The sequence below is a fragment of the Moschus berezovskii genome, chromosome 24 (assembly GCF_049115385.1).
Source record: "Moschus berezovskii isolate FMDL1 chromosome 24, NW_MosBer_1.0, whole genome shotgun sequence".
NCBI classification, from domain to species: Eukaryota; Metazoa; Chordata; class Mammalia; order Artiodactyla; family Moschidae; genus Moschus; species Moschus berezovskii.
Genome location: NC_142483.1, coordinates 60,291,611 through 60,316,978, shown reverse-complemented (window position 1 = coordinate 60,316,978; position 25,368 = coordinate 60,291,611). Strand labels below are relative to the sequence as shown.

The window sequence follows — 25,368 nt, the reverse complement described above, 5'->3', positions numbered from 1 at the left end:
ACCACCACCAACAACAACAACAACAAAAAAAAAAAAAAAAACATTGATTTTGAGAAAATATTGAACATCTGTAGCACTTTCAAGCAGTTCAACCTGGATTTAGAAAAGGCAGAGGAATCAGAGATCAAATTGCCAATATCTGCTGGATCATCGGAAAAGTAAGAGAGTTACAGAAAAACATCTACTTTTGCTTTATTGACTATGTCACAACCTTTGACTGGGTGGATCACAACAAACTGTGGAAAATTCTTAAAGAGATGGGAATACCAGACCACCTGACCTGCCTCCTGACAAATCTGTATGCAGATCAAGAAGCAACAGCTAGAACTGGACATGGAACAACAGACTGGTTCCAAACTGGGAAAAGAGTACATTAAGGTTGTATGTTGTCACTCTGATTATTCAGCTTTCATGTAGAGTACATCATGAGAAATGCTGGACTGGATGAAGCACAAGATGGAATCAAGATTGCTGGGAGAAATATCAATAACCTCAGATATACAGATGATACCACATTTATGGCAGAAAGGGAAGAATTAAATAGCCTCTTGATGAAAGTGAAAGAAAGAGTGAAAAAGTTAGCTTAAAACTCAACACTCAGAAAACTAAGATCATAGCATCTGGTCCCATCACTTCATGGCAAATAGATGGGGAAACGAACCCGTGAGAGGCTTCATTTTTGGGGGCTCCAAGATCACTATAGATGGTGACTGCAGCCATGAAATTAAAAGACACTTACTCTTTGGAAGAAAAGTTATGACCAATCTAGACAGCATATTAAAAAGCAGAGACATTACTTTGCCAACAAAGGTCCATCTAGTCAAGGCTATGGTTTTTCCAGTAGCCATGTACGGATATGAGAGTTGGACTATAAAGAAAGCTGAGTGCTGAAGAATTGATGCTTTTGAATTGTGTTGGAGAAGACTTTTGAGAGTCCCTTGGACAGCAAGGAGATCCAACCAGTCCATCCTAAAGGAAATTAGTTCTGAATATTCATTGGAAGGACTGATGCTGAAACTAAAACTCCAATACTTTGGCCACCTGATGTGAAGAACTAACTCATTTTAAAAGACCCTGATGCTGTGCAAGATTGAAGGCAGGAGGAGAAGGGGATGACAGAGTACGGAATGGTTGTATGGCATCACAGACTCAATGGACATGAGTTTGAGTAAACTCCAGGAGTTGGTGATGGAAGACAGGGATGCCTGGCATGCTGCAGTCCATGGTGTTGCAAAGAGTTGGACATGACTGAGTGACTGAACTGGACTGAACTGAACTGTAGCACTTTATTGGTCTGTTGAGAATATAGTACTTTTTAAGCAAAAACTAAATAAAAGAAAATAAAATGTGTAGGAGAAACTAAAAATGTAACCCTCACTAAATTCTTTACATTATACCTTCTTTTCCATATCATAGGGCTTCCTTGGTGTCTCAGATTGTAAAGAGTCTGCCCACAATGTGAGACACCCAGGTTTGATTCCTGGATAAGGAAGATACCCTGGAGAAGAAAATTGCAACTCACTCCAGTATTCTTGTCTGGAAAATCCCAAGGATGGGGGAGGCTGGCGGGCTATTATCTATGGGGTCGCAAAGAGTTGAACACAACTCAGTGAGTAACACTTTTTCCATATCATAAAATAAGGTTATCTTTGCTGTAGAACAACTACATAAACAATTTGGAACCTAATCAACTGAGATAATACTCTTAAGAAAATTAAGCCAAAATAAATGAAATTATTAACAGGTACCAGAAGTGAGAAATGTTTCGATGTCTTTTATCACTCTTCACTTGTCAATCATCTTATCTTGTCTTTCTTTATGCTTTTCTTATCCTCTTGACTGAATTACATAACATTTTAAGACATAAAATGTTGCCTGATTTTTCATCTTTTTCCTAACCTACAGCTCTTTTCTGTTAGTATTTATTAGACTTTATAGGTCACCTTATTAACAGAAAGGTCCAGTATTTATACTATTTTCTTAGACTTAAATCTGAGAGGTTAATCAGATGCAGATTCAAGTCTTTAGCATGTACACTTCACAGGCGTCCCATGTACATTCATTAGGAGGCATATACTGTCTGGTTGCTCCCTTTTTTGTGATACCAGCAGCCAGTAGTGATCATGTCAGATCCATTATTTCATTCAGGGGCTGCAAAATGATATTTTTTTTATTCCTTTGGTATTTATTAGTTGAAGTTCTTTGATAATGAGGAAATTCCCCCTCATCAATTTAGTTATTAGAGAAAGAATTCATAAGGGAAAGGCAGGATAAATGTTTTATTCTTTTCCTTTTAAAACAATTTAAAAAATAATGAGTTGGTCACTTAGCATCTTCCAAAAGTAATTAATGAGGGATTTTTTCACTGTTGTGAACTCTTGGATTTAAATGTTAATGCTTTCAATTAATTGTGGTGACTGATGCTGACTGATGTTTTAATTATCTAGTAATCTGTGGAAGGCCTCTTTAAAGTTGGCTCCTGAGTCCTGTTGCCACACCTGTAGTTGCCCTGACAGCATCCTTGCTATTTAATCTATAAATAAAGATACTCTGACATGATCATGTTCAGTTCTTGCTCTGCAGCTGCAATGGGCTGTATTTCCAAAGCCATGGGTGCAAAGGGAGCACACTGCTGCTTGCTTTATTTCTAGATAATTTTAGTGAAATTTAGGAAATATGTTCCTTTTTAAAAAAGATAATATCTGTCATGAATTAATACTGATTCATATTGATACTTCTGATTTGAATTAGTATTTTCTGTTTTGTTTCTGTTACTTGTTTCTCCCATGCTGAAAACCCTAGTTCTCAAAGACAATTGCTTGGGTGCTTTATTCACCCTGCAGTCCTAGCCATGATTGAGCAGACTGGACTGAAGACACTTCAGGTGAGTCATAATTGGAGAGCTTAATTTCTTGGAAAAGGGCTCTGCCATGTTTTGATTCCTCTGTACTTCCTGCTGGGTCTCAGGCTACTAATAAGTCAGGCACAATCATCCCATAATGACTCCTTTAAACTTAACTGGGACATGGAGTCCCTGGACTTTAGAATAAGCTTCAGAGGGGAGGGTAGAAATCACACTGACTCTGTGTGCTGTCACCACTGGCATGGGCGACTCTTCTATGATTATACAGGGGATGAAAAAGCCATTTCTGCACAAAAATTGTCACTAACTAAATATTACACCAAAAAGGGGGAAAAACATGTCACAAACTTCCCTTGTTTCGATTGAGATTGGAGGCAAGAGAGATTTCTTATTCATGGAGAAATACATAAATATATTATATCAATTTTTACATATCAATAAAGAACAGAACCACAGTACAGGGTATGTTACACAGAATATGTGTATCAATCTAGAATTTATTTTCTATGCAGCAATTATCCATTAATATCTACCAGGCACTATGTAAGACTCTGGGGAGTCAAAGATTACTAAATTTACCTTTGGGTAAACAGAACCGACTCGACGGACATGAGTTTGAGTGAACTCCGGGAGTTGGTGATGGACAGGGAGGCCTGGCGTGCTGTGGTTCATGGGGTCGCTAAGAGTCGGACACGACTGAGCGACTGAACTGAACTGAAAACAGAAAAGGCTTCCTGACCTGCATACAGGTTTCTCAAGAGGCAGGTCAGGTGGTCTGGTATTCCCATCTCTTTCAGAATTTCCCACAGTTTATTGTGATCCACACAGTCAAAGGCTTTGGCATAGTCAATGAAGCAGAAATAGATGTTTTTCTGGAACTCTCTTGCTTTCTCCATGATCCAGCGAATGGTGGCAATTTGATCTCTGGTGCCTCTGACTTTTCTAAAACCTGCTTAAACATCTTGGAGTTCACGGTTCACATATTGCTGAAGCCTGGCTTGGAGAATTTTGAGCATGACTTTACCAGCGTGTGAGATGAGTGCAATTGTGCGGTAGTTTGAGCATTCTTTGGCATTGCCTTTCTTTAGGACTGGAATGAAGACTGACCTTTTCCAGTCCTGTGGCCACTGCTGAGGTTTCCAAATTTGCTGGCATATTGAGTGCAGCACTTTCACAGCATCATCTTCCACGATTTGAAATAGCTCAACTGGAATTCCATCACCTCCACTAACTTTGTTCATAGAGATGATTTCTAAGCCCCATGTGACTTCACATTCCAAGATGTCTGGCTCTAGGTCAGTGATCACGTTATTGTGATTATCTTGGTCGTGAAGATCTTTTTTGTGCAGTTCTTCTGTGTATTCTTGCCACCTCTGTCCGTCTAGTCAAGGTTATGGTTTTTCCAGTCGTCACGTATGGATGTGAGAGTTGGACTGTGAAGAAAGCTGATCGCCGAAGAATTGATGCTTTTGAACTGTGGTGCTGGAGAAGACTCTTGAGAGTCCCTTGGACTGCAAGGAGATCCAACCCGTCCATTCTAAAGGAGATCAATCCTGGGTGTTCATTGGAAGGACTGATGCTAAAGGTGAAACTCCAATACTTTGGCTACCTCATGCGACGAGTTGACTCACTGGAAAAGACTCTGATGCTGGGAAGGATTGGGGGCAGGAGAAGAAGGGGACGACAGAGAATGAGATGGCTGGATGGCATCACCAACTCGATGGACATGAGTTTGAGTGAACTCCGGGAGTTGGTGATGGACAGGGAGGCCTGGCGTGCTGTGATTCATGGGGTCGGACAAAGAGTCGGACAAGAATGAGCGACTGAACTGAACTGAACTGAAACAGAACAGGCAGGCTGTTTAAAGCTGTTTAAATGATAAGCTATTTAAAACACAATGATATGAGTGAAAAGGTGATTGAAGCATAGAGAAAGGGGAGATTAATTCTAGACAGGAAAAGTTAAGAAAGGTGTTAATAGAGAATCTAGTTAATATGGCAGACATAGGATTTCTTTACCTCATGGGAGGTGAGGCCTGATGGCAGGGGAACCACCATAAGGGTAAGAACCACCACACACATAGTACCAAATGAGGAGAGCACAGCATTCTTCATAGGATAATTTAATCTGCATCTTAACAAAGTTGAAAGCAATGAATCTATGCCCCCCTTTGGTTCCCCCATGCCCCAGAACAGGAACAGATGGTGGCATCCTGTGACAGCACAGAGGAGGCAGACAAGGTGGGCGTGGGGCATAACAAAAGAAAAGGAGAAAAAAGAAAGACACCAAAGAAAGGATGCAAAACTGAAAACCCAAGTCACAAAGAAGCAATGACTTGTCCTAAGGACAGGCCTGCTGTGATCACAGAGCAGGGACAGGTCGCAACACCTTCAAGCCTCATTTCGTGGCAGCCATATTCCTCTCATGAAGCTAGGATCCCAAAGTAAATGCACGTACAAACTGGATTATTCTGAACATCATTTTAATAAGAATATAAAACAGTAAAATGTAATGTTTTATGGGGGATTTGAACTTTTATCTTTTAAAAATATATCTATTGGAGTCTTCCCTGGTGGTGCAGTGGACACAGGTTTGATCACTGGTCTGGGAATATTCCACATGCCATGAAGCAACTAAGCCCATGAGCCACAACTACTGAGCCTGCACTCTAAAGCCTGTGAGCCACAGCTACTGAGCCTGTGCACTGCAACTACTGAAGCCCATGCACCCTAGAGCTGGTGCTCTGCAACAAGAGAGGCTGGCCCAGAGGAGACAAAATAAATCAATATATTGGTATTCATGATGTAATATGTGAATATCATACAGAAAATATCTGAAGTCTCCTCCACTTCTATTTTGATCTCCCCTATCTTTGTTTCTCAGCCTTATTGGCCAAGACAACTAAAAGATCTCTCTAATACCTGATGAGGTGGGGTTTATAGTCTGTTTACCTGCACGTATGCATTTTTCTCCCTATCCCCTGTTTGTGTATGTGCAGATACCAGTGATATAAGGCAAAAAAGCAAAAACATACTTCCTGAATTTCTTATCAAACAGCCCATATGACTGTCAGGGTAACTGACACCACCTTGGGCCCATGTGGCTCCACCTGTCCTCCCCCTGACCTCACTCAAGACTGTACTGGCCAGTAAGTCACATCTTTGTTGTCAGGGCCTTAGTAGTTAAGAGAAGTTTTTTAATAATCATCATGACCAGGTAGCCTCCATGCTCTGCTAGTCCCCAAAGATAATGATAAAGATGTTGGCTGAGGTATTCCTTGTGCCCATGAGACCTGTTATCAATTCATAAACTTGACTTTAGGAAGGCAAGTCCTATTTCTGAGCACCAACCCCCACACCATAAGTTAACTATAAAACCATCCCAGTGGCTCTTCGAAGGTGTGGGGAGCAGCTGCAAATGCTTCTGTGTCATTGTCCACCTGATCCCCATCCCACCTTGTAAGTTTGCTATTGTTCAATTACTAAGTCATGTTAGACTCTTTTGCAACCCCATGGACTGTACCCTCTGTCCATGGGATTTCCCAGGCAAGAAACTGGAATGGGTTGCCACTTCCCTCTCCAGGTGATCTTTCTGACCCAGGCATCAAACCCACGTCTCCTGTATTGGCAGGCAGATTCTTTACCACTGAACCACCAGGGAATTTCACCCTGTAAGTTACCCTGGAACAAACTTGATTATACAGAGTTGCCTGCCTTGTTTATCAGTCTCAAGATGCCTTCTCAGTTCAGTGGGCACTTTTAGTTCCCTCCATACACCAATACTGTCCAGATTATGAGTTGATTTATGCTACAGATTGGATACAAAAATTTGATAAATTTTTCAAATAAACCTTTATCATACAGATTTATGATACAGATTGGATACAAAAATTTAATAAATTTTTCAAATAAACCTTAAATAAAAAGTTCATTGGCAGCATGCCTGAGCCAAAGTTTAAGTATATTCTGTTGTTGTTCAGTCACTAAGTAGTGTCTCACTCTTTGTGACCCCATGACAGCACAAGCTGGAATCAAGATTGCTGGGAGAAATATCAATAATCTCAGATATGCAGATGACACTACCCTTATGGCAGAAAGTGAAGAGGAACTAAAAAGCCTCTTGATGAAAGTGAAAGAGGAGAGTGAAAAGGCTGGCTTGAAGCTCAACATTCAGAAAACAAAGATCATGGCATCTGGTCCCATCACTTCATGGGAAATAGATGGGGAAACAGTGGAAACAGTGTCAGACTTTATTTTTGTGGGCTCCAAAATCACTGTGCATGCTGATTGCAGCCGTGAAATTAAAAGACGCTTACTCCTTGGAAGGAAAGTTATGACCAACTTTGATAGTATATTAAAAAGCAGAGACATTACTTTGCCAACCAAGGTCCGTCTAGTCAAGACTATGGTTTTTCCCGTGGTCATGTATGGATGTGAGAGTTGGACTGTGAAGAAAGCTGATCGCTGAAGAATTGATGCTTTTGACATGTGATGTTGGAGAAGACTCTTGAGAGTCCCTTGGACTGCAAGGAGATCCAACCAGTCCATTCTAAAGGAGATCAGTCCTGGGTGTTCATTGGAAGGACTGGTGCTAAAGCTGAAACTGCAATACTTTGGCCACCTCATGCGACGAGTTGACTCACTGGAAAAGACTCTGATGCTGGGAAAGGTTGGGGGCGGGAGGAAAAGGGGATGACAGAGAATGAGATGGCTGGATGGCATCACCAACTCGATGGACATGAGTTTGAGTGAACTCCGGGAGTTGGTGATGGACAGGGAGGCCTGGCGTGCTGTGATTCATGGGGTCAGAAAGAGTCGGACACGACTGAGCGACTGAACTGAACTGAACTGAACTGCAGCATGCCAGGCTTCCCTTACCTTCGCTATCTACCTAAGTCTGCTCAAACTCATGTCCATTGAGTCAGTGATGCCATCCAACCATATCATCCTCTGTTTCCCCCTTCTCCTCTTGCCCTCAATCTTTCCCAGCATCAGAGTCTTTCCCAATGAGTTGGCTTTTGCATCAGGTGGCCAACGTATCAGAACTTCTGCTTCAGCACCAGTATGTGCTGAAACTTTTTAAAAATACACAAAATTGGAACAGAATCAAGCATCTTTTCACTAGTGGGACCAAGCTGTTTGGCTTGTGTCTTTCTGGGACAGGAGAATGGGACCTGTGACCATCTCCACGGCCTGTATCAGAATGGCTACCAACAAGGTCCAAAGGATACTCTTTCGCCAAGTTGTGTTAATCAGAAATAAACAGTTTTCTTTCCATCTGGGGTTGATTTAACCTCTTTGTGATTTAGTTTTCTTACGTAAGAATAGGAATATTTACCAGCACCCAAAGTCTAGGAGACGCTCTAATATCAAAGACGAAAAGAACTTTAAGAAATTGCTCATTCCACCTTCTTAAGTGAAAAACGTTATGACCTCAGATGCTTAAGTGACTCGTTCAGGGTTTCAATCTTCAATTTATGGGCTTGGTGAAGAATATTCCAATAAAGATTGGAATAGAATTCTCTAAAAAGACATATATATTTGTTTATATTAAATATATTTAATAACATTTATTCTTAGGAAACACAATAACACTGAAAGAACTTTCTATTAGTCTTCTGAGGTTGATGGCTTCAGAAATAAAGGTGAGAAAATTAGAGGCAAAGACACATCTTTGATTAATATCTTAAGTATGCTATGGTCTCAACGCTTGTGTTCTCTCAAATTTGTATATTGACACTAATCCCCTAGGAGGGACCTTTGGAAGGTAGTTAGGCCATAAAAATAAAGCCCTTATATAAATGTTCTTATTAAAAGTATCCCTATAAAAGAGGCCTGGAAGAGCTCCCTTGCCTCCCTCTGCCATGCAAGGATATAGCAAGCAGTTGACAGTCTGAAACCTGGAAGAGGTTACTAGACTCGACTATTTTGGCACCCCAGTCTTGGACTTCCAGCTTCCAGAACTGTGAGCAATAAATTCCTGCTGCTTATAAACTCACAGTTTTTGGTATTTTTACTATAGCTGCCCAAATGGACTAAGAGAAACATTGATAACATGCTTTAGGAAAGGGCAGAATTTAATAGAGGATTCAAGCATAGGAGGATAAAATTTAATTTTATGATGTGTTTCTGTTAGTAAAAGAAGAATTTCTATATGTAGAATACTGTACCTTTTTAATTTCAGATTTCAAATTACAAGGGTTACTCTGCTGGCTGAAGAGGGATTTCTTGAATCTCTCTATAATCCTTCTTTTCAAGTTGTGGTGCAAAGCTGGAGGAAGCTGCATAAAATGAGAAAATCATTATAAGCACATCATTAACAATATATAGCTGACTCTCAAGAAGCATTTGTGATGGTAACAATATTCATTCAATAGGACTAAAAAAGAATTTAAAATCTTACTCCAAATAGCATGATTTGACATTACAATTTTTCAGTCTATAATCCAGAAAAAATATTTCACTGTGTTTTCTTTCAAAAGGTTACTTCTAATTATATTATTGTTCATTTTATTGACATTATTTTTCACAGAACTAAACTACATATTAGTTGCACATAAACCAAATTTTGTAAATAACAGACTTACAAGGAAAGATGCATTCTATGAAAGAAGAGCGAAATGAATATGTATACATTAGGACTCAGTCAGGATGGATTAGATTTAATAAGTAAGTAGTAGGAAGCCATTATTTGGGGTAAAGAAGGGAAAGTATCATGAGAGGCACTTTTTAGATTTGATAATTTCCTACTATTACCCACCAGAAGTTTCCACTTCTCTAAGTCAAACACCACAAGGCAGTGTTGGTGCACGACTTTTCAGTTGCTGCCCAATATAAGTCTATGCATCAAAGGGAAGAGCAGCAGTCTTTCCTGACATGCCTTATTGTCTGCTACCGCACCAGTGGGTCCTTGAAAAGTGACTTACCCTGGTTCTGGCAACTAAATTGATATGCCTCTAGTTAACTTAGAATTGCTTTTACTACTCCTGATGGCTTGAATTGATTTTCATAAAACCTTTCTTGCATAAGTTAATATTCAGTCAACTTAAGATTCATATATGGGGCATCACAAGGGACAGTACCTATCTTTAAAGTTTTCATGAAGAATTAAAATTTTTGCACAGAATGATATCTCCTGCATAGTTTAACTGCAGATGACATAAGTACAGTTAAATGAATATATATATATATGTATATATATATATATATATATATATTCTAATACTAAGAATGAAATGACTAATACCTATAATTTGTATGTGCCAGGCGCTATTGTTACTCTTTTGTGGGCATTAGACCACTTTTTTTCTTGACAATAAACTTATAAATCAGGAACTATTCTATAAGTGAGTAAGTCAGACTTTATATAACACCCAAGATATTTTCTGAGTCTCCCAGCTCTAATTTTGCTTGACAGAAACCACCACCACCACTAGCATTACACTAGTATTACACTTTACAAACATTTCACATACTGTATTTCCCTTATCTCATAGTCCCATATGCTACCTGAATGATGAAACTAAGTCTAGAAGAGAGAATGATTCCCTCAACATCACAAGTCTAAAAGTGTGGGTTTTGTTTGTTTTTATCATACCAAATTAACAGAAGAAAAAAAATAAAATCTTGCATGTAAATGTACATAAGTTTTCTCAAACATGGATTCTTTCTGAGGAACTATATCCTATAGTGTCTCCAAAAATACATTGGCAGACCATCAGTAGTGAGAGGGTAACAGGTAGGAAGGCCAGGGATCTCCGTATGGAGGAAAGAGGCTGCAAGTGTCATATATTTTTCTTTTAAAATTCTGTATTGCCATGACAATGCCTGGTTCCACCTGTACTTAACTTTTTTCTAACCTTGAGCTAACCAATGCATTTTTCTTATGGAAATGTTTTTCTTCATTTCAGTTCAGTTCAGTCGCTCAGTCGTGTCCGACTCTTTGCAACCCCATGAATCACAGCACGCCAGGCCTCCCTGTCCATCACCAACTCCCGGAGTTCACTCAAACTCATGTCCACCGAGTCGGTGATGCCATCCAGCTATCTCATTCTCTGTCGTCCCCATCTCCTCCCGACCCAATCCCTCCCAGCATCGGAGTCTTTTCCAGTGAGTCAACTCGTTGCATGAGGTGGCCAAAGTACTGGAGTTTCACTTTTAGCATCAGTACTTCCAATGAACACCCAGGATTCATCTCCTTAAGAATGGACTGGTTGAATCTCCTTGCAGTCCAAGGGACTCTCAAGAGTCTTCTCCAACATCACATGTCAAAAGCATCAATTCTTCGGCAATCAGCTTTCTTCACAGTCCAACTCTCACAGCCATACATGACCACGGGAAAAACCATAGCCTTGACTAGACGGACCTTTGTTGGCAAAGTAATGTCTCTGCTTTTTAATATGCTATCTAGGTTGGTCATAACCTTCCTTCCAAAGAATAAGCGTCTTTTAATTTCACGTTGCAATCAGCATCCACTGTGATTTTGAAGCCCAAAAGAATAAAGTCTGACACTGTTTCCACTGTTTCCCCATCTATTTCCCATGAAGTGATGTGACCAGATGCCATGATCTTAGTTTTCTGAATGTTGACCTTCAAGCCAACATTTTCACTCTCCTCTTTCACTTTCATCAAAAGACTTTTTAGTTCCTCTTCACTTTCTGCCATAAGGGTGGTGTCATCTGCATATCTGAGGTTATTGATATTTCTCCCAGCAATCTTGATTCCAGCTTCTGCTTCTTCCAGCACAGCGTTCCTCATGATGTACTCCGCATATAAGTTAAATAAGCAGGGTGACAATATACAGCCTTGATGTACTCCTTTTCTTATTTGGAACCAGTCTGTTGTTCCATGTCCAGCTCTAACTGTTGCTTCCTGACCTGCATACAGGTTTCTCAAGAGGCAGGTCAGGTGGTCTGGTATTCCCATCTCTTTCAGAATTTTCCACAGTTTATTGTGATCTACACAGTCAAAGGCTTTGACATAGTCAATAAAGCAGAAATAGATGCTTTTCTGGAACTCTCTTGCTTTTGCCATGATCCAGCACAAGTTGGCAATTTGATCTCTGGTTCCTCTCCCTTTCCTAAAACCAGCTTGAATATTTGGAAGTTCACAGTTAATGTATTGCTGAAGCCTGGCTTGGAGAATTTTGAACATGTCTTTACTAGCATGTGAGATGAGTACAATTGTGTGGTAGTGTGAGCATTCTTTGGCATTGCCTTTCTTTGGGTTTGGAATGAAAACTGACCTTTTCCAGTCCTGTGGCCACTGCTGAGTTTTCCAAATTTGCTGGCATATTGAGTGCAGCACTTTCACAGCATCATCTTTCAGGATTTGAAATAGCTCACCTGGAATTCCAGCACCTCCACTAGCTTTGTTCGTAGTGATGTTTTCTAAGGCCCACTTGAACTCACATTCCAAGATGTCTGGCTCTAGGTGAGTAATCACATCATCATGATTATCTTGGTCATGAAGATCTTTTTTGTGCAGTTCTTCTGTGTATTCTTGCCACCTCTTCTTAATCTCTTCTGCTTCTGTTAGGTCCATACCATTTCTGTCCTTTATCAAGCCCATCTTTGCATGAAATGTTCCCTTGGTATCTCTCGTTTTCTTGAAGATATCTCTAGTCTTTCCCATTCTGTTGTTTTCCTCTGTTTCTTTGCATTGATCGCTGAGGAAGGATTTCTTATCTCTCCTTGCTATTCTTTGGAACTCTGCATTCAGATGCTTATATCTTTCCTTTTCTCCTTTGCTTTTCGCTTCTCTTCTTTTCACAGCTATTTGTAAGGCATCCTCAGACAGTCATTTTACTTTTTTGCATTTCTTTTCCATGGGGATGGTCTTGGTCCCTGTCTCCTGTACAGTGTCACGAACCTCCGTCCAGAGTTCATCAGGTATTCTATCTATTAGATCTAGTCCCTTAAATCTATTTCTCACTTCCACTGTATAGTCATAATGGATTTGATTTAGATCATATCTGAATGGTCTAGTGGTTATTCCCTACTTTCTTCAATTTAAGTCTGAATTTGGCAATAAGGAGTTCATGATCTGAGCCACAGTCAGCTCCTGGTCTTGTTTTTGCTAACTGTATACAGCTTCTCCATCTTTGGCTGAAAAGAACATAATCAATCTGATTTCGGCCAAATTTTCTGCTTACTCCAAGGCCAAATTTTCTGCTTACTCCAGGTATTTCTCGACTTCCTAGTTTTTCATTCCAGTACTCTATAATGTAAAGGACATCTTTTTTGGGTGTTCTAAAAGGTCTTGTAGATCTTCATAGAACCATTCACCTTCAGCTTCTTCAGTGTTACTGGTTGGGGCATAGGCTTGGATTACTGTAATACTGAATGGTTTGCCTTGGAAACGAGCAGAGATCATTCTGTCGTTTTTGAGATTGCATCCAAGTACTGCATTTCGGACTCTTTTGTTGACCATGATGGCTACTCCATTTCTTCTAAGGGATTCCTGCCCACAGTAGTAGATATAATGGTCATCTGAGTTAAATTCACCCATTCCAGTCCATTTTAGTTCACTGATTCCTTGACTGTCTACGTTCACTCTTGCCATCTCCTGTTTGACCACTTCCAGTTTGCCAAGCATGCAGAAGATTGGTCGTCCAAGGCCAGGGCAGCGGTCAAGAGGAGTAACCCAAGGTCCAGACCACGCAGAAGTGTGGCTGAGAGGAGCTACCCCAGGTCCGAGGTCAGGGGTGGCAGTTGAGAGGAGCTACCCCACGTCTGAGGTCAGGGGCGTTGGCCAAGAGGAGCAACCCCACGCCCAAGTGGAGACAGCTGCATGGGCGCAGGAGGGCCGAGAGGAGCTATTCCACATTCAAGGTCAGGAAGGGCGGCCATGAGGAGATACCTCTCGTCCAAGGTAAGTAGCCATGAAGAGATACCCCACAACCAAGGTAAGAGAAACCCAAGTAAGACGGTAGGTATTGCGAGAGGGCATCAGAGGGCAGACACACTGAAATCATAATCACAGAAAACTAGTCGATCTGATCACAGGGACCACAGCCATGTCTAACTCAATGAAACTAAGCCATGCCATGTGGGGCCACCCAAAACGGGAGGGTCATGGTGGAGAGGTCTGACAGAATGTGGTCCACTGGAGAAGGGAATGGCAAACCACTTCAGTATACTTGCCTTGAGAATCACATGAACGGTATAAAAAGGCAAAATGATAGGATACTGAATAAGAACTCCCCAGGTCAGTAGGTGCCCAATATGCTACTGGAGATCAGTGGAGAAATAATGCCACAAAGAATGAAGGGATGGAGCCAAAGCAAAAACAACACCCAGTTGTGGATGTGACTGGTGATAGAAGCAAGGTCTGGTGCTGTAAAGAGCAATATTGCATAGGAACCTCTTACAGATGAGCACTAACAATTCCAGTCTCACTCCTTTGAGCTGTTTCCTGAAAAACTGGGATAGATTTGATTCCCAGAGCTTAAAGACGACATGCCTGATCTTCCTATGTGATACTGCATGTCCATGGTATCCACTGGTTTATGGCAAATGGTGGCTAGTTGGAGGGTCTCTTAGAAAACAAGGGAAATGGGTAGAAGTAGCATATGTGTTGCTCTTTTTCTCTCTGCAAGACATGCCAGACTTATGTCCTAAGGGTATAGATTTGGGCATGAAAACTTCAACTCCCTGCTGTCCTACTTTCCCCCATATCTGGGGCTTTAAACTGAGCAAACTGAAAGTCAGGGAACCCCTCCCCCGAGGAAAGTTTGCCTTGGTCTCAGTAAAAACCTAAACTGAGATTCAAACTGCCCTAGTACAGGTCCAAACAAATGCTGTCTCAGAACAACCTCAGACGACTCTGGTCTCAATAGAAACTCAGACAATTGAAGTAAGACAAGCTCAGACAGCCAAAACTAAGGATGAGATGTAGGACAGGAACAAAGAGATAAAGAAAAGCAAGTTTATCCAACCTATCCCTAGGATCATATGCACTGAACAACCAGAGCAGCTGAGGAACAATCACACAAGCTGTTGCCTCTTTATGAAACACCCACCAGGAGAAATAATCAATCTATGAGAGTTAATAAGCTCTTTTCTTATCAAGAAATACAAAGAATCAAAGAAGATCTGGAAGACTATTTAGACAACCCGGAAAAATATATTAGGGCCTTTAAGGGTATTACTCTGTCTTATGACCTTACTTGGAGAGATGTGATGTATATCCTGGGACAAATACTAACTCCTGACTCAAAATCTCGAGTTTTGGGGAAAGCTGTTGCCTATGGAGATTAATGGCTTGGTGATGAATCAGTAGGGAAGAGGGAGGATGAAATAGCCATTCTCCCCACTGGGAATTCGGTGGTCCCAACCACAGAACAAGACTGGGGCTATAACATGGCTAAAGGAAGACAGGATCAGAGTCATTTAGTCAGATATGTTCTTGAAGGACTTGAGCAAGCATGTGCTAAGACTTTCAGTTCAGTTCAGTTCAGTTGCTCACTCGTGACCGACTCTTTGCAACCCCATGAATCACAGCACGCCAGGCCTCCCTGTCCATCACCAACTCCCGGAGTTCACCCAAACTCATGTCCGTCGAGGTGGTGATGCCATCCAGCTATCTCATTCTCTGTCGTCCCCTTCTCCTCCCACCCCCAATCACTCCCAGCATCAGAGTGTTTTCCAATGAGTCAACTTGTCGCATGAGGTGGCCAAAGTATTGGAGTTTCAACTTTAGCATCAGTACTTCCAATGAACACCCAGGATTGATCTCCTTTAGAATGGACTGATAGGATCTCCTTGCAGTCCAAGGGACTCTCAAGAGTCTTCTCAAGCAGCACAGTTCAAAAGCATCAACTCTTCGGTGATCAGCTTTCTTCAAAGTCCAACTCTCACATCCATACATGACCACGGGAAAAACCATAGCCTTGACTAGATGGACCTTTGTTGGCAAAGTAATGTCTCTGCTTTTTAATATGCTATCTGCTCCTGCTAAGTCACTTCAGTCGTGTCCGACTCTGTGCAACCCCACACCTAGGTTGGTCATAACCTTCCTTCCAAGGAGTAAGCGTCTTTTAACTTCATGGCTGCAATCAGCACCCGCAGTGATTTTGGAGCCCAAACAAATAAAATCTGTCACTATTTTCACTGTTTCCCCATCTATTTCCCATAAAGTGATGGGACCAGATGCCATGATCTTTGTTTTCTGAATGTTGAGCTTCAAGCCAACCTTTTCACTCTCCTCTTTCACTTTCGTCAAGAGGCTTTTGAGTTCCTCTTCACTTTCTGCCATAAGGGTGGTGTCATCTGCATATCTGAGGTTATTGATATTTCTCCCAGCAATCTTGATTCCAGCTTGTGCTTCTTCCAGCCCAGCGTTCCTCATGATGTACTCTGGATAGAAGTTAATAAGCAGGGTGACAATGTACAACCTTGACGTACTCCTTTTCCTATTTGGAACCAGTCTGTTGTTCCATGTCCAGTTCTGACTGTTGCTTCCTGACCTGCATACAGGTTTCTCAAGAGGCAGGTCAGGTGGTCTGGGATTCCCATCTCTTTCAGAACATTCCACAGTTGATTGTGATCCACACAGTCAAAGGCTTTGGCATAGTCAATGAAGCAGAAATAGATGTTTTTCTGGAACTCTCTTGCTTTCTCCATGATCCAGCGGATGTTGGCAATTTGATCTCTGGTGCCTCTGCCTTTTCTAAAACCTGCTTGAACATCTGGACATTCATGGTTCACATATTGCTGAAGCCTTGCTTGGAGAATTTTGAGCATGACTTTACTAGCGTGTGAGATGAGTGCAATTGTGCGGTAGTTTGAGCATTCTTTGGCATTGCCTTTCCTTGGGATTGGAATGAAGACTGATCTTTTTTCCAGTCCTGTGGCCACTGCTGAGTTTTCCAAATTTGCTGGCATATTGAGTGCAGCACTTTCACAGCATCATCTTTCAGGATTTGAAATAGCTCAATTGGAATTCCATCACCTCCACTAGCTTTGTTCGTAGTGATGCTCTCTAAGGCCCACTTGACTTCACAGTCCAAGATGTCTGTCTCCAGGTGAGTGATCACGCCATCATGATTATCTTGGTTGTGAAACTATGCCAAACTGGCAAACATAGAACAGGAGGAGAAAGAAGCTCCTGGCGAATTCCTAGATAGACTGAGGGAAACCCTTCACAGATTCACTGAGATTGATCCCAAAAGTGAATAGGGAAGAGTGATCTTAAAAGAAAGTTTTCTCACTCAATCAGCTCCAGATATCTGCTGTTAAGCTATTAAAACTGGCATATGGATCAAATCAGTCTTTAGATAATCTGTTGCAACTGACTCAGTCTATTATGGAAGGGAAAATAAATATATGAGGAAAAGAAATAAAGGCAGAGAAAGGCAAAGGAACAGGCAGAAGCCCTTATAATGGCTGTCAGAACCGTTCTTAAAACAGCTTGAGAAAAATGCCCAGAGGGACCTAGGTGAAAAGGATTGGGCTTGCTATTACTGTGGAAAGGAGGGGCACCTCAAAAGGAATTTCCCTCAGGCATCTAAGCCACTCCCAGCTCCATTTCCTGTCTGCAAGGGACCACACTGGAGGAGAGACTGCCTCCAGAGGCATAGGTTTCAGGAGTCGGACTCTCAAGACAATCAGGACTGCAGGTGTTTGGAGGTCCCCACACAAGTTCCCATCCTAATTACACCTGAGGAACCCTGGATATTAATAACTGTGGGCGGCCAATCCATTGATTTCCTTTTGGACACTGAGGCATCCTACTCTGTGCTTACTGAAGCCCCTGGCCCACTTTCTCCCCAGTCCACTTTTGTAAGGACTGCCTGGACCAGCCAAAAGGTATTATTTCAGTCATCCCCTAAGCTGCAACTGGGACTCTGTGTTATTTTCACATGAGTTTCTGATCTTGCCAGAGTCTCCCTCACCCCTTTTGGGGAGGGATTATACTGAGCAAGGTCCATGCCTCTGTTTTCATGAATATGGAGCCCTCCTTCTTCCTTCCCTTTAATTGAATAAAATGTAAATCCTAGAGTGTGGATTGACGGAAAATATGTTGGTCAAGCACAAAATGCTATTCCTGTTGTTGTCAAGCTCAAAGACCCACATTTATTTCCACATAAAAAGCAGTATCCACTGAAATCTGAGGTTAAGGAAGGGTTAAAACCCATCATTGAGAATTTAAAGGAGGAGGGGCTATTAATTCCCTGTAACAGTCTGTGCAACACTCCTATTTTGGGTATAAAGAAATCAAAAGGTAAATGGAAACTAGTTCATGACTTATGAATAATAAATGAGGCTGTAGTTTGTTAGCACCCTGTGGTGCCTAATCCTTATACCCTATTGCTGAAATTCCTGAATGAGACAACTATTTCTCAGTACCTGATTTAAAAAACGCCTTTTATTCTGTGCCTTTGGTGGAGGAAAGTCAATTTCTATTTGCCTTTGAAGGCCCTACGCAGCCAGCTTCTCAGTTAACCTGGACAGTTGTGCCCTAGGGACTTCGTGACAGCCCCCACCTATTTGGGCAAAATTTGTTACAGGATCTACAAAATTTTAATAGCTCCAAGGCAGGGGTGCTACAGTATGTAGATGATACTCTGCTCTGTGCTGAGACAGAGGAAGCTTGCTCACAAGCCTCAGAAGATTTCTTAAACTTTCTGGCAGGCTGCAGTTACAAGGCATCAAGGGAAAAGGCTCAGCTTTGTCAACAACCTGTTAGATAGCTGGTCCTAATCATATCAGAAGGGACTAGGGCCATAGGCCCCGAGAGAACTAAACCTATACTAAATCATCCTCTACCTATGACTTTAAGACAATTGAGAGGATTTTTAGGAATCACAGCCTACTGCCATATTTGGATTTCAGGTTATGGGGACTTGCTCAGCCTTTATATAAACTTATAACTGAAACTCAGCAGACCCAAACCAACAAGCTGGTTTGGTCCCCAAAGATTCAAAAGGCTTTTAAGACTCTTTAAACTGCTCTCCTGCAAGCTCCCACTTTGAGCTTGCCCACAGGGTTAGAGTTTGTCACTGAAAGAAAAGGTATGGCCTTGGGAGTTTTGACACAACCCTGAGAGCCTCACCAACAATCTATAGCTTATCTGAGCAGAGAATAGATGTAATCTCTCATGGGTGGCCACACCTTCTAACAGTAATTGCGGCAATGGTTTTATTAACACCTGAAGCCCTAAAAATAATTAATGGATGAAATCTTACTGTACTGACTTCTCATGCTGTGAGTGGAATCTTAAACTCTAAGATTAATATTTGGATAATAGACAGTAGGATTCTTAAATATCAGTCATTGTCATTAGAAGGACCAATAATTAAGCTTAAAGTTTGTGGAAATTTAAATCCTGCCACTTAACTTCCTGAGAAGGAAAATGAAACACCTGATCAAGATTGTTCCCAATTTCTAACTTTAAACTATGTAGCTCGGGAAGATCTGATAGATACCCCATTAGACAATCCTGATATGGAAATATTTACAGATGGCAGTTCTTTTATTCAGGATGGGAAGCATGAAGCAGGTTATGCCATGCTGAACAGGTTTTAGAAGCAAAATCTCTCCCCTAGGGAATGAATGCTCAGCTAGTGGAGCTTGTGGCTCTGACCTGAACACTAGAGTTAAGCAAAGGGCAGAAAGTAAATATCTACACTGATTCTAAGTATGCTTATTTGACTTTACATGCTCATGCTGCAATATGGAAAGAAAGTTTAAAACGGCAACAGGAGAACCTACTTAGTATTTTAAAGAGACTGCTAACTTTTAACTGCTATATATTGTCCTAAAGAAGTAGCTGTTATGGACTGAAAAGGGCACAGCAGGGACAGGAGTAAAGTAGCTGAAGGTAATCAGCTGGCTGACTGTCAAGCCAGAAAAGCAGCACTTTACAAAACCTCTTCACTGCAGATGCCTTTGATCTGGACAGGTTCTGTGGAACAGGAAAAAACAACAATATACTGAGGAGGAATTAGAAAGATATGAGAAAGCAGGAGCAAAATTACTGATAAAAGGTGGTTACAGTCTGAGGATGGACGATTAATAATTCCTGAAAATGCTCATTGGAAAATTCTTAAGAATTTACACCAGAGTTTTCATTTAGGTGTTGAGCGTAATTACCAGATGGCTTCTCATTTGTTTTAAGGTAAAAATGCAATGAAGACTTTAAAGAACTTTATTCAAAGATGTGAGGTTTGTCAGAAAAATAACCCCAAGACTGAAAAGCAAAATCTGGGTTACAACGAAGTGGAAAATATCCTGGAGAGGACTGGGAAATTGATTTTACTCATATGCCAAAAGCTAGTGGATATTCTTGCTTACAAGTTTAGGTGGCTACTTTTACTGGATGGATTGAGGCTTTTCCCTGTTGTAGTGAACAGGTTAAGGAGGTTCTAAGAATTTTCATCCATGAAATTATTCTCAGGTTTGGGCTGCCACAGAGCCTTCAGAGTGACAATGGCCCTGCCTTTAAAGCTGCTGTAAATCAGAGGGTATCAAAAGTTCTAGGAATAGAATATCACTTACACTGTTCCTGGAGACCCCAATCCTCAGGAAAGATTGAAAAAGTTAATCACATTATTAAGAGACATCTGTGCAAATTAACTCAAGCGATGCAGGACAATTGGCTTAAAGTTCTACCCATAGCTTTAATGAGGGCTTGAACTGCCCCCTAAAGAGGAGGAACTATCCCCCTTTAAATGTATTTATGGAGGCCCTTTCTTATGCACAGACATTGTTATGCAAGCGCTCTCAGCTTTTCAACAGGCATTAACTGAACTCCAGGAGGTGACTCCTGATCCAGCCTCTGAATCAAGCAAGCCTCTCTTTGAACCAGGAACTGAGGTCCTGATAAAAACATTGGGATCTGAGGGCCAATCTCTTGAACCCCTCTGGGAAGGCCCTTACCAGATTATTCTTTCTTCTCCCACAGCTGTTGAAGTGCTAGGAATTGATTCATGGGTACATCACACTTGAGTTAAGAGGTGGCACCCTGAGCAGAACTAAGTGATGTCACTTATTTTCTTTACTTTCTATGCTTTAACTTCCTAATTTCAGATGGGCCTGATAATCTATGTGAGCCTGCTTCTGCTGACTCCAAAAATCCTGAGTCTGCCTCCTCAAGACAATGCCTTCCTGTCCTGGGCTCACTCCTACGCTGCATTCCACAATCGGCTTAACTGCTGGGTCTGTAGAGCACTCCCCTCTTCATCAGTGGAGGGCTTCCCATAGTGGGCATCTCCACTTTAAGGAAAAGACTTTCTCCAAATCTGTGAATACCTTCGACAATAACAATTGTATGTGATGCCTCTTTTTAATCTGATGACATCTAACAATCCTAAAATGGAATGGTGTAACACTTTGTGGTTTAACTATGGACATAATGTGACTTAATTTTGATTATACATTGTTTTGGTTTAATGACTATTTTGCTACACAGAAGAAGGTAAATGGGTCTAGATGTGGTGGGCTTTACCTGACATTTATCAAATTTGGGATAAGGTTATATGGCTAACTCCTAAAAAGGGATGCCTAATATCTAGCTTCGGAGAAGGCAATGGCAAGCCACTCCAGTACTCTTGCCTAGAAAATCCCATGGATGGAGGAGCCTGGTAGGCTGCAGTCCATGGGGTCGCTAAGGGTCAGACATGACTGAGCGACTTCACTTTCACTTTTCACTTTCACACATTGGAGAAGGAAATGGCAACCCACTCCAGTGTTCTTGCCTGGAGAATCCCAGGGATGGGGGAGCCTGGTGGGCTTCCGTCTATGGGGTCACACAGCGTCGGACACGACTGAAGTGACTTAGCAGCAGCAGCAGCAGCAGCAGCAGCAATATCTAGCTTGGAGAAGACTCTTGAGAGTCCCTTATACTGCAAGGAGATCCAATCAGTCCATTCTAAAGGAGATCAATCCTGGATGTTCATTGGAGGGACTGATGCTAAAGCTGAAATTGCAATACTTTGGCCACCTCATGCGACGAGTTGACTCACTGGAAGACTCTGATGCTGGGAAAGGTTGGGGGCGGGAGGAGAAGGGGACGACGGAGGATGAAATGGCTGGATGGCATCACCGACTCTGTGGACATGAGTTTGAGTGTACTCCGGGAGTTGGTGATGGACAGGGAGGCCTGGTGTGCTGTGATTCATGGGGTCGCGGAGAGTCGGACACGACTGAGCAACTGAACTGAACTGAACTGAACGGAACTGAATATCTAGCTCCCCCATATACTGGAAACAAATGGAGCCATCCCCAAAAGTTAGCCAACAACTTAACTATAATGATTGGAAACAACTGGGATTTTTGCCAGAAAATATGCAATATAATCATTCTCGTGTTTTCCAATCCCAGTTCAGGTCCTTCCTTTGCCTGGTCAGGCACTGATTGAAACTGGATACCTCAGCCATGCCGGCTTGCTCCAAACAGGACCTACTGAATATGTGGCTCTTACCAGTAGGAACAGCTTCCCCATGGCTGGATAGGGAGATACACCCTAGTGTAAGAATGGGTTAGCATAAGAACGGCCATCTTAGAGGCCAGAAAAACCATTTTTACTGAGTATGTGACTTGAGGGAAGAAGAACTAGATAAAACCTGGGAGACAAGTTAATCTTAAGTACCAGGAAGACAAGTTAATCTTAAGTACCAAGAATGTGGGCGGCTGTGACACTGAAACTTAGGTAAACAGGTCTGATAAGTTTATCTTGTTAAGACACCAGGATAGAGATATGCACAGCTGTGTGTGTATGTGTGGAAAATTACTGTGAGTTAGGTAATTTAGAAATATCATGATTTGAAAATGCTATATAACCCCTTGGCTCTGAGTGCTCGGGGTCCTTGTTGAAACCCGCTGCGTCAGGCAGACACTTGGACCCCAGCTAGCTGGAAATAAACCTCGCTGTGTGTCTTGCATTATCGTGAGTGTCCTCTGTTCCTTTGAGGGAAGGGCGACTCCGGACCCTAACATTTGGGGGTTCGTCTGGGATCCCAAGACCCCTCCTCAAAGAGACAGACAACCTCCGATACCGAGGTTTCCACAAAAGACACGGCAGGAGGTTTGGCCACCTCCTAGAGGGGAGGACTGAAACAGGTCTCTGCCTGGTCCCAATTGAGAATTCTCGTGGAAGGGAAGGAGCGGGTTACGACCCCGGAGGTTCCATTACTGGAAGTTGTGGGAGACGTCCCCCACGAAGGGGTGCCTGAACGACGTCCACAGTGGACGCCGTTTGGAACCCTAGGTAAAGGTCCTGAGTGTTGTGTGAATGAGATGGCGCCTGTGAATGTGGTGTGGTGGACCGGCCGGTGGGTGTTGAAAAGCTCGGTTCGAATTTGTGTGTTCGCTGGCATTGTATCCCTTGTCTTTTTCTGGCTTCTTTTTGTAACAATAATGGGACAGGCTCAGGTAACGCCTAAGACCCTGCTCCTGAACCACTTCCCTGAAATCCGCGCCACGGCTCGCAATTATGGTGGTGTGGAAGTAAAAAACAAAAAGGTAAGCGCTTACAAATCAAATAATTCTAAATTAAATAATAAATTCAAGGTTCATGTAAACTGGAAAATATTCAGTATTAAATACCTGATATTAATGTTTGTTGATCTATCTAATATAGACATGTCTAAGAGTCATCAGCATTAAGCATATTCTCATTGTACCTAGGTTTAAGTTAAATGCTGTTATATTGTTATATCTGTCACAAGTTTGTCGACAAATTACCTTGAGTGAAAAAAAAAGAAAAAAAAAACTTCTAAAAAAGTAAATGAGACATGAGCTTTTAGATAAGCTCTATTAATAAAAATTATTCTTTAGGAATATCTGTCTAAAATAGTCTCTCCAGATTGGCATAACTTGAATTTCTAAGGGTTGTGCTAAGTGTTGGAAGTCTACTGAATAATTAGGTCATTTCCAAATAAAATAATAAGATTTTGAAACATTCACTACTGAATATTAACTTACAGAAAAACTAAAAATTTTAGACTATTAATAAATAATGTTTGATGCCATCCTGAGATGTTTGCTAAAATTTTTAAAGTTATCACTGGTATTTATGTTCACCAATCTATAGAATGCTAATATAAAGGTCAATTCTTGGTTGCTTAAGGAAAGTAAGATGTGTGTGTTCAGTAAGAAGGTATGAAGAATGAAGTTACATTTTATGAAGGAAAAAGGTAGTAGGTCTAACTTACAGTTGGCTGTTCCAGGATGGGAGGACAAATGGATACAGAAAGTGATAAAAAGGTTTTGTGGAAAGTGGACCCCAAGGAAAGAGTTTTGTGTATAAACAAACGTTTTCTTGAGATGTTAAACTGCATTTGACAATAGATTTAAGTTTATTTGTCTCTTAAATGGTCTGTTCTATATTTGCCTCTGAAATCCTATATTGTTACTATGGCTGAGTGAATAGCTATTGTTTCACAGTGACCTATAGTCCCATCTGACTGAGTGCTCTAAACCTTTCTGATATTTGTTGACAAAACTTCCTAAATCATTCTGATGAAGCACTTTTGGCTTCTAGCTAACTTTGGGATGCTTCAGAGGGCCCCTGAAACATCCCAAAGGGAAATATTACACTAATTGGGTTCAACTTCCATGTTAAATTACATGAGAAGTATTGTCAAGTGAATAATAAGTCTGGGGTATATTGTATGGTAAATGTTACTAATACAGATATCCTAGAAACAATTTATAAATAAATTCTGATATATTCAGATAAAATGTTGCCATAATTCTGATCACTATCTTAAAATGTTGTCACAGCATTAACCAAGTTTCTTGTGAAAATGCTTCCTCTTGCAGAAGATTTATAAAAAGGACTTTTGGATAAATACAAGTTTCTGAACTGGGTAAGAAATTAAAAGATTCTAGTGGGAAACCTGATGACTGTACAAAGGTTAACAAAAGGACCAAATGAACTGGCAAATATGCTTATAAATTTTATGGTTTCTGAAAAATTACTGGTTTGAATCTGTGTTTTCCAGATCTTAGGAAACCTTCCCCTCAAACTAATTATGACTTAACAGTAATTTGGTAAAATGGTATTTAATAGACAAATTGAAGCATTTAACATTTTTCTCTATCTGACCCCTTCAGAGACTGGAAACTCTTAGGCTTCCAGTAACTTTATCAGATAAATTAAGAAGGTTATCTCACTAACAGGTACAGAAATCTCAGTTTTGGAGACCTTAAGAAAGGGAGGAATTCACTCAGATCTGTTAGGCGAAATCTGTGATAAGCCTTTGGGCTGACTTTCCTAGCCCTGAAAGGTTTTATTTTAAAGTTAAGTTTGAGACTCCATAAAAGTCTCAGCAAAGGAAAAAAAAAAAAGAAAAGTCTATGGTTATATAAATGATCAGGTCAAGTTTATTGAGAACAGATCTATTTTGTAAACAAGTCTTAATTTGGTTATATTTGATAAAAATGAGAGTAATTTTCGGGAAGGAAAAAAAAAAGATATTTCAATGAATGTTGAATCCCAGTTTGTTAATGGAAGTCTGTATCTACTAAGACTCATTTCCTGAATGGATCTTTGCTGTTA

The 25,368-nt window shown here is 41.1% G+C and overlaps 1 protein-coding gene across 9 annotated transcripts in view; it reads right to left on the bottom strand.

Annotated features, from left to right (window-relative positions):
• NEK10 (NIMA related kinase 10) overlaps positions 1-25,368 on the bottom strand; it is a 317,096-nt gene that overhangs the window by 44,660 nt on the left and 247,068 nt on the right. For all 9 annotated transcript variants that reach the window (XM_055414802.2, XM_055414796.2, XM_055414799.2 and 6 more), the window contains one exon: positions 9,033-9,143. In XM_055414802.2, the coding sequence (XP_055270777.2) occupies positions 9,033-9,143 (111 nt within the window). Of the gene's footprint in view, positions 1-9,032; positions 9,144-25,368 lie in introns of those variants that run through there.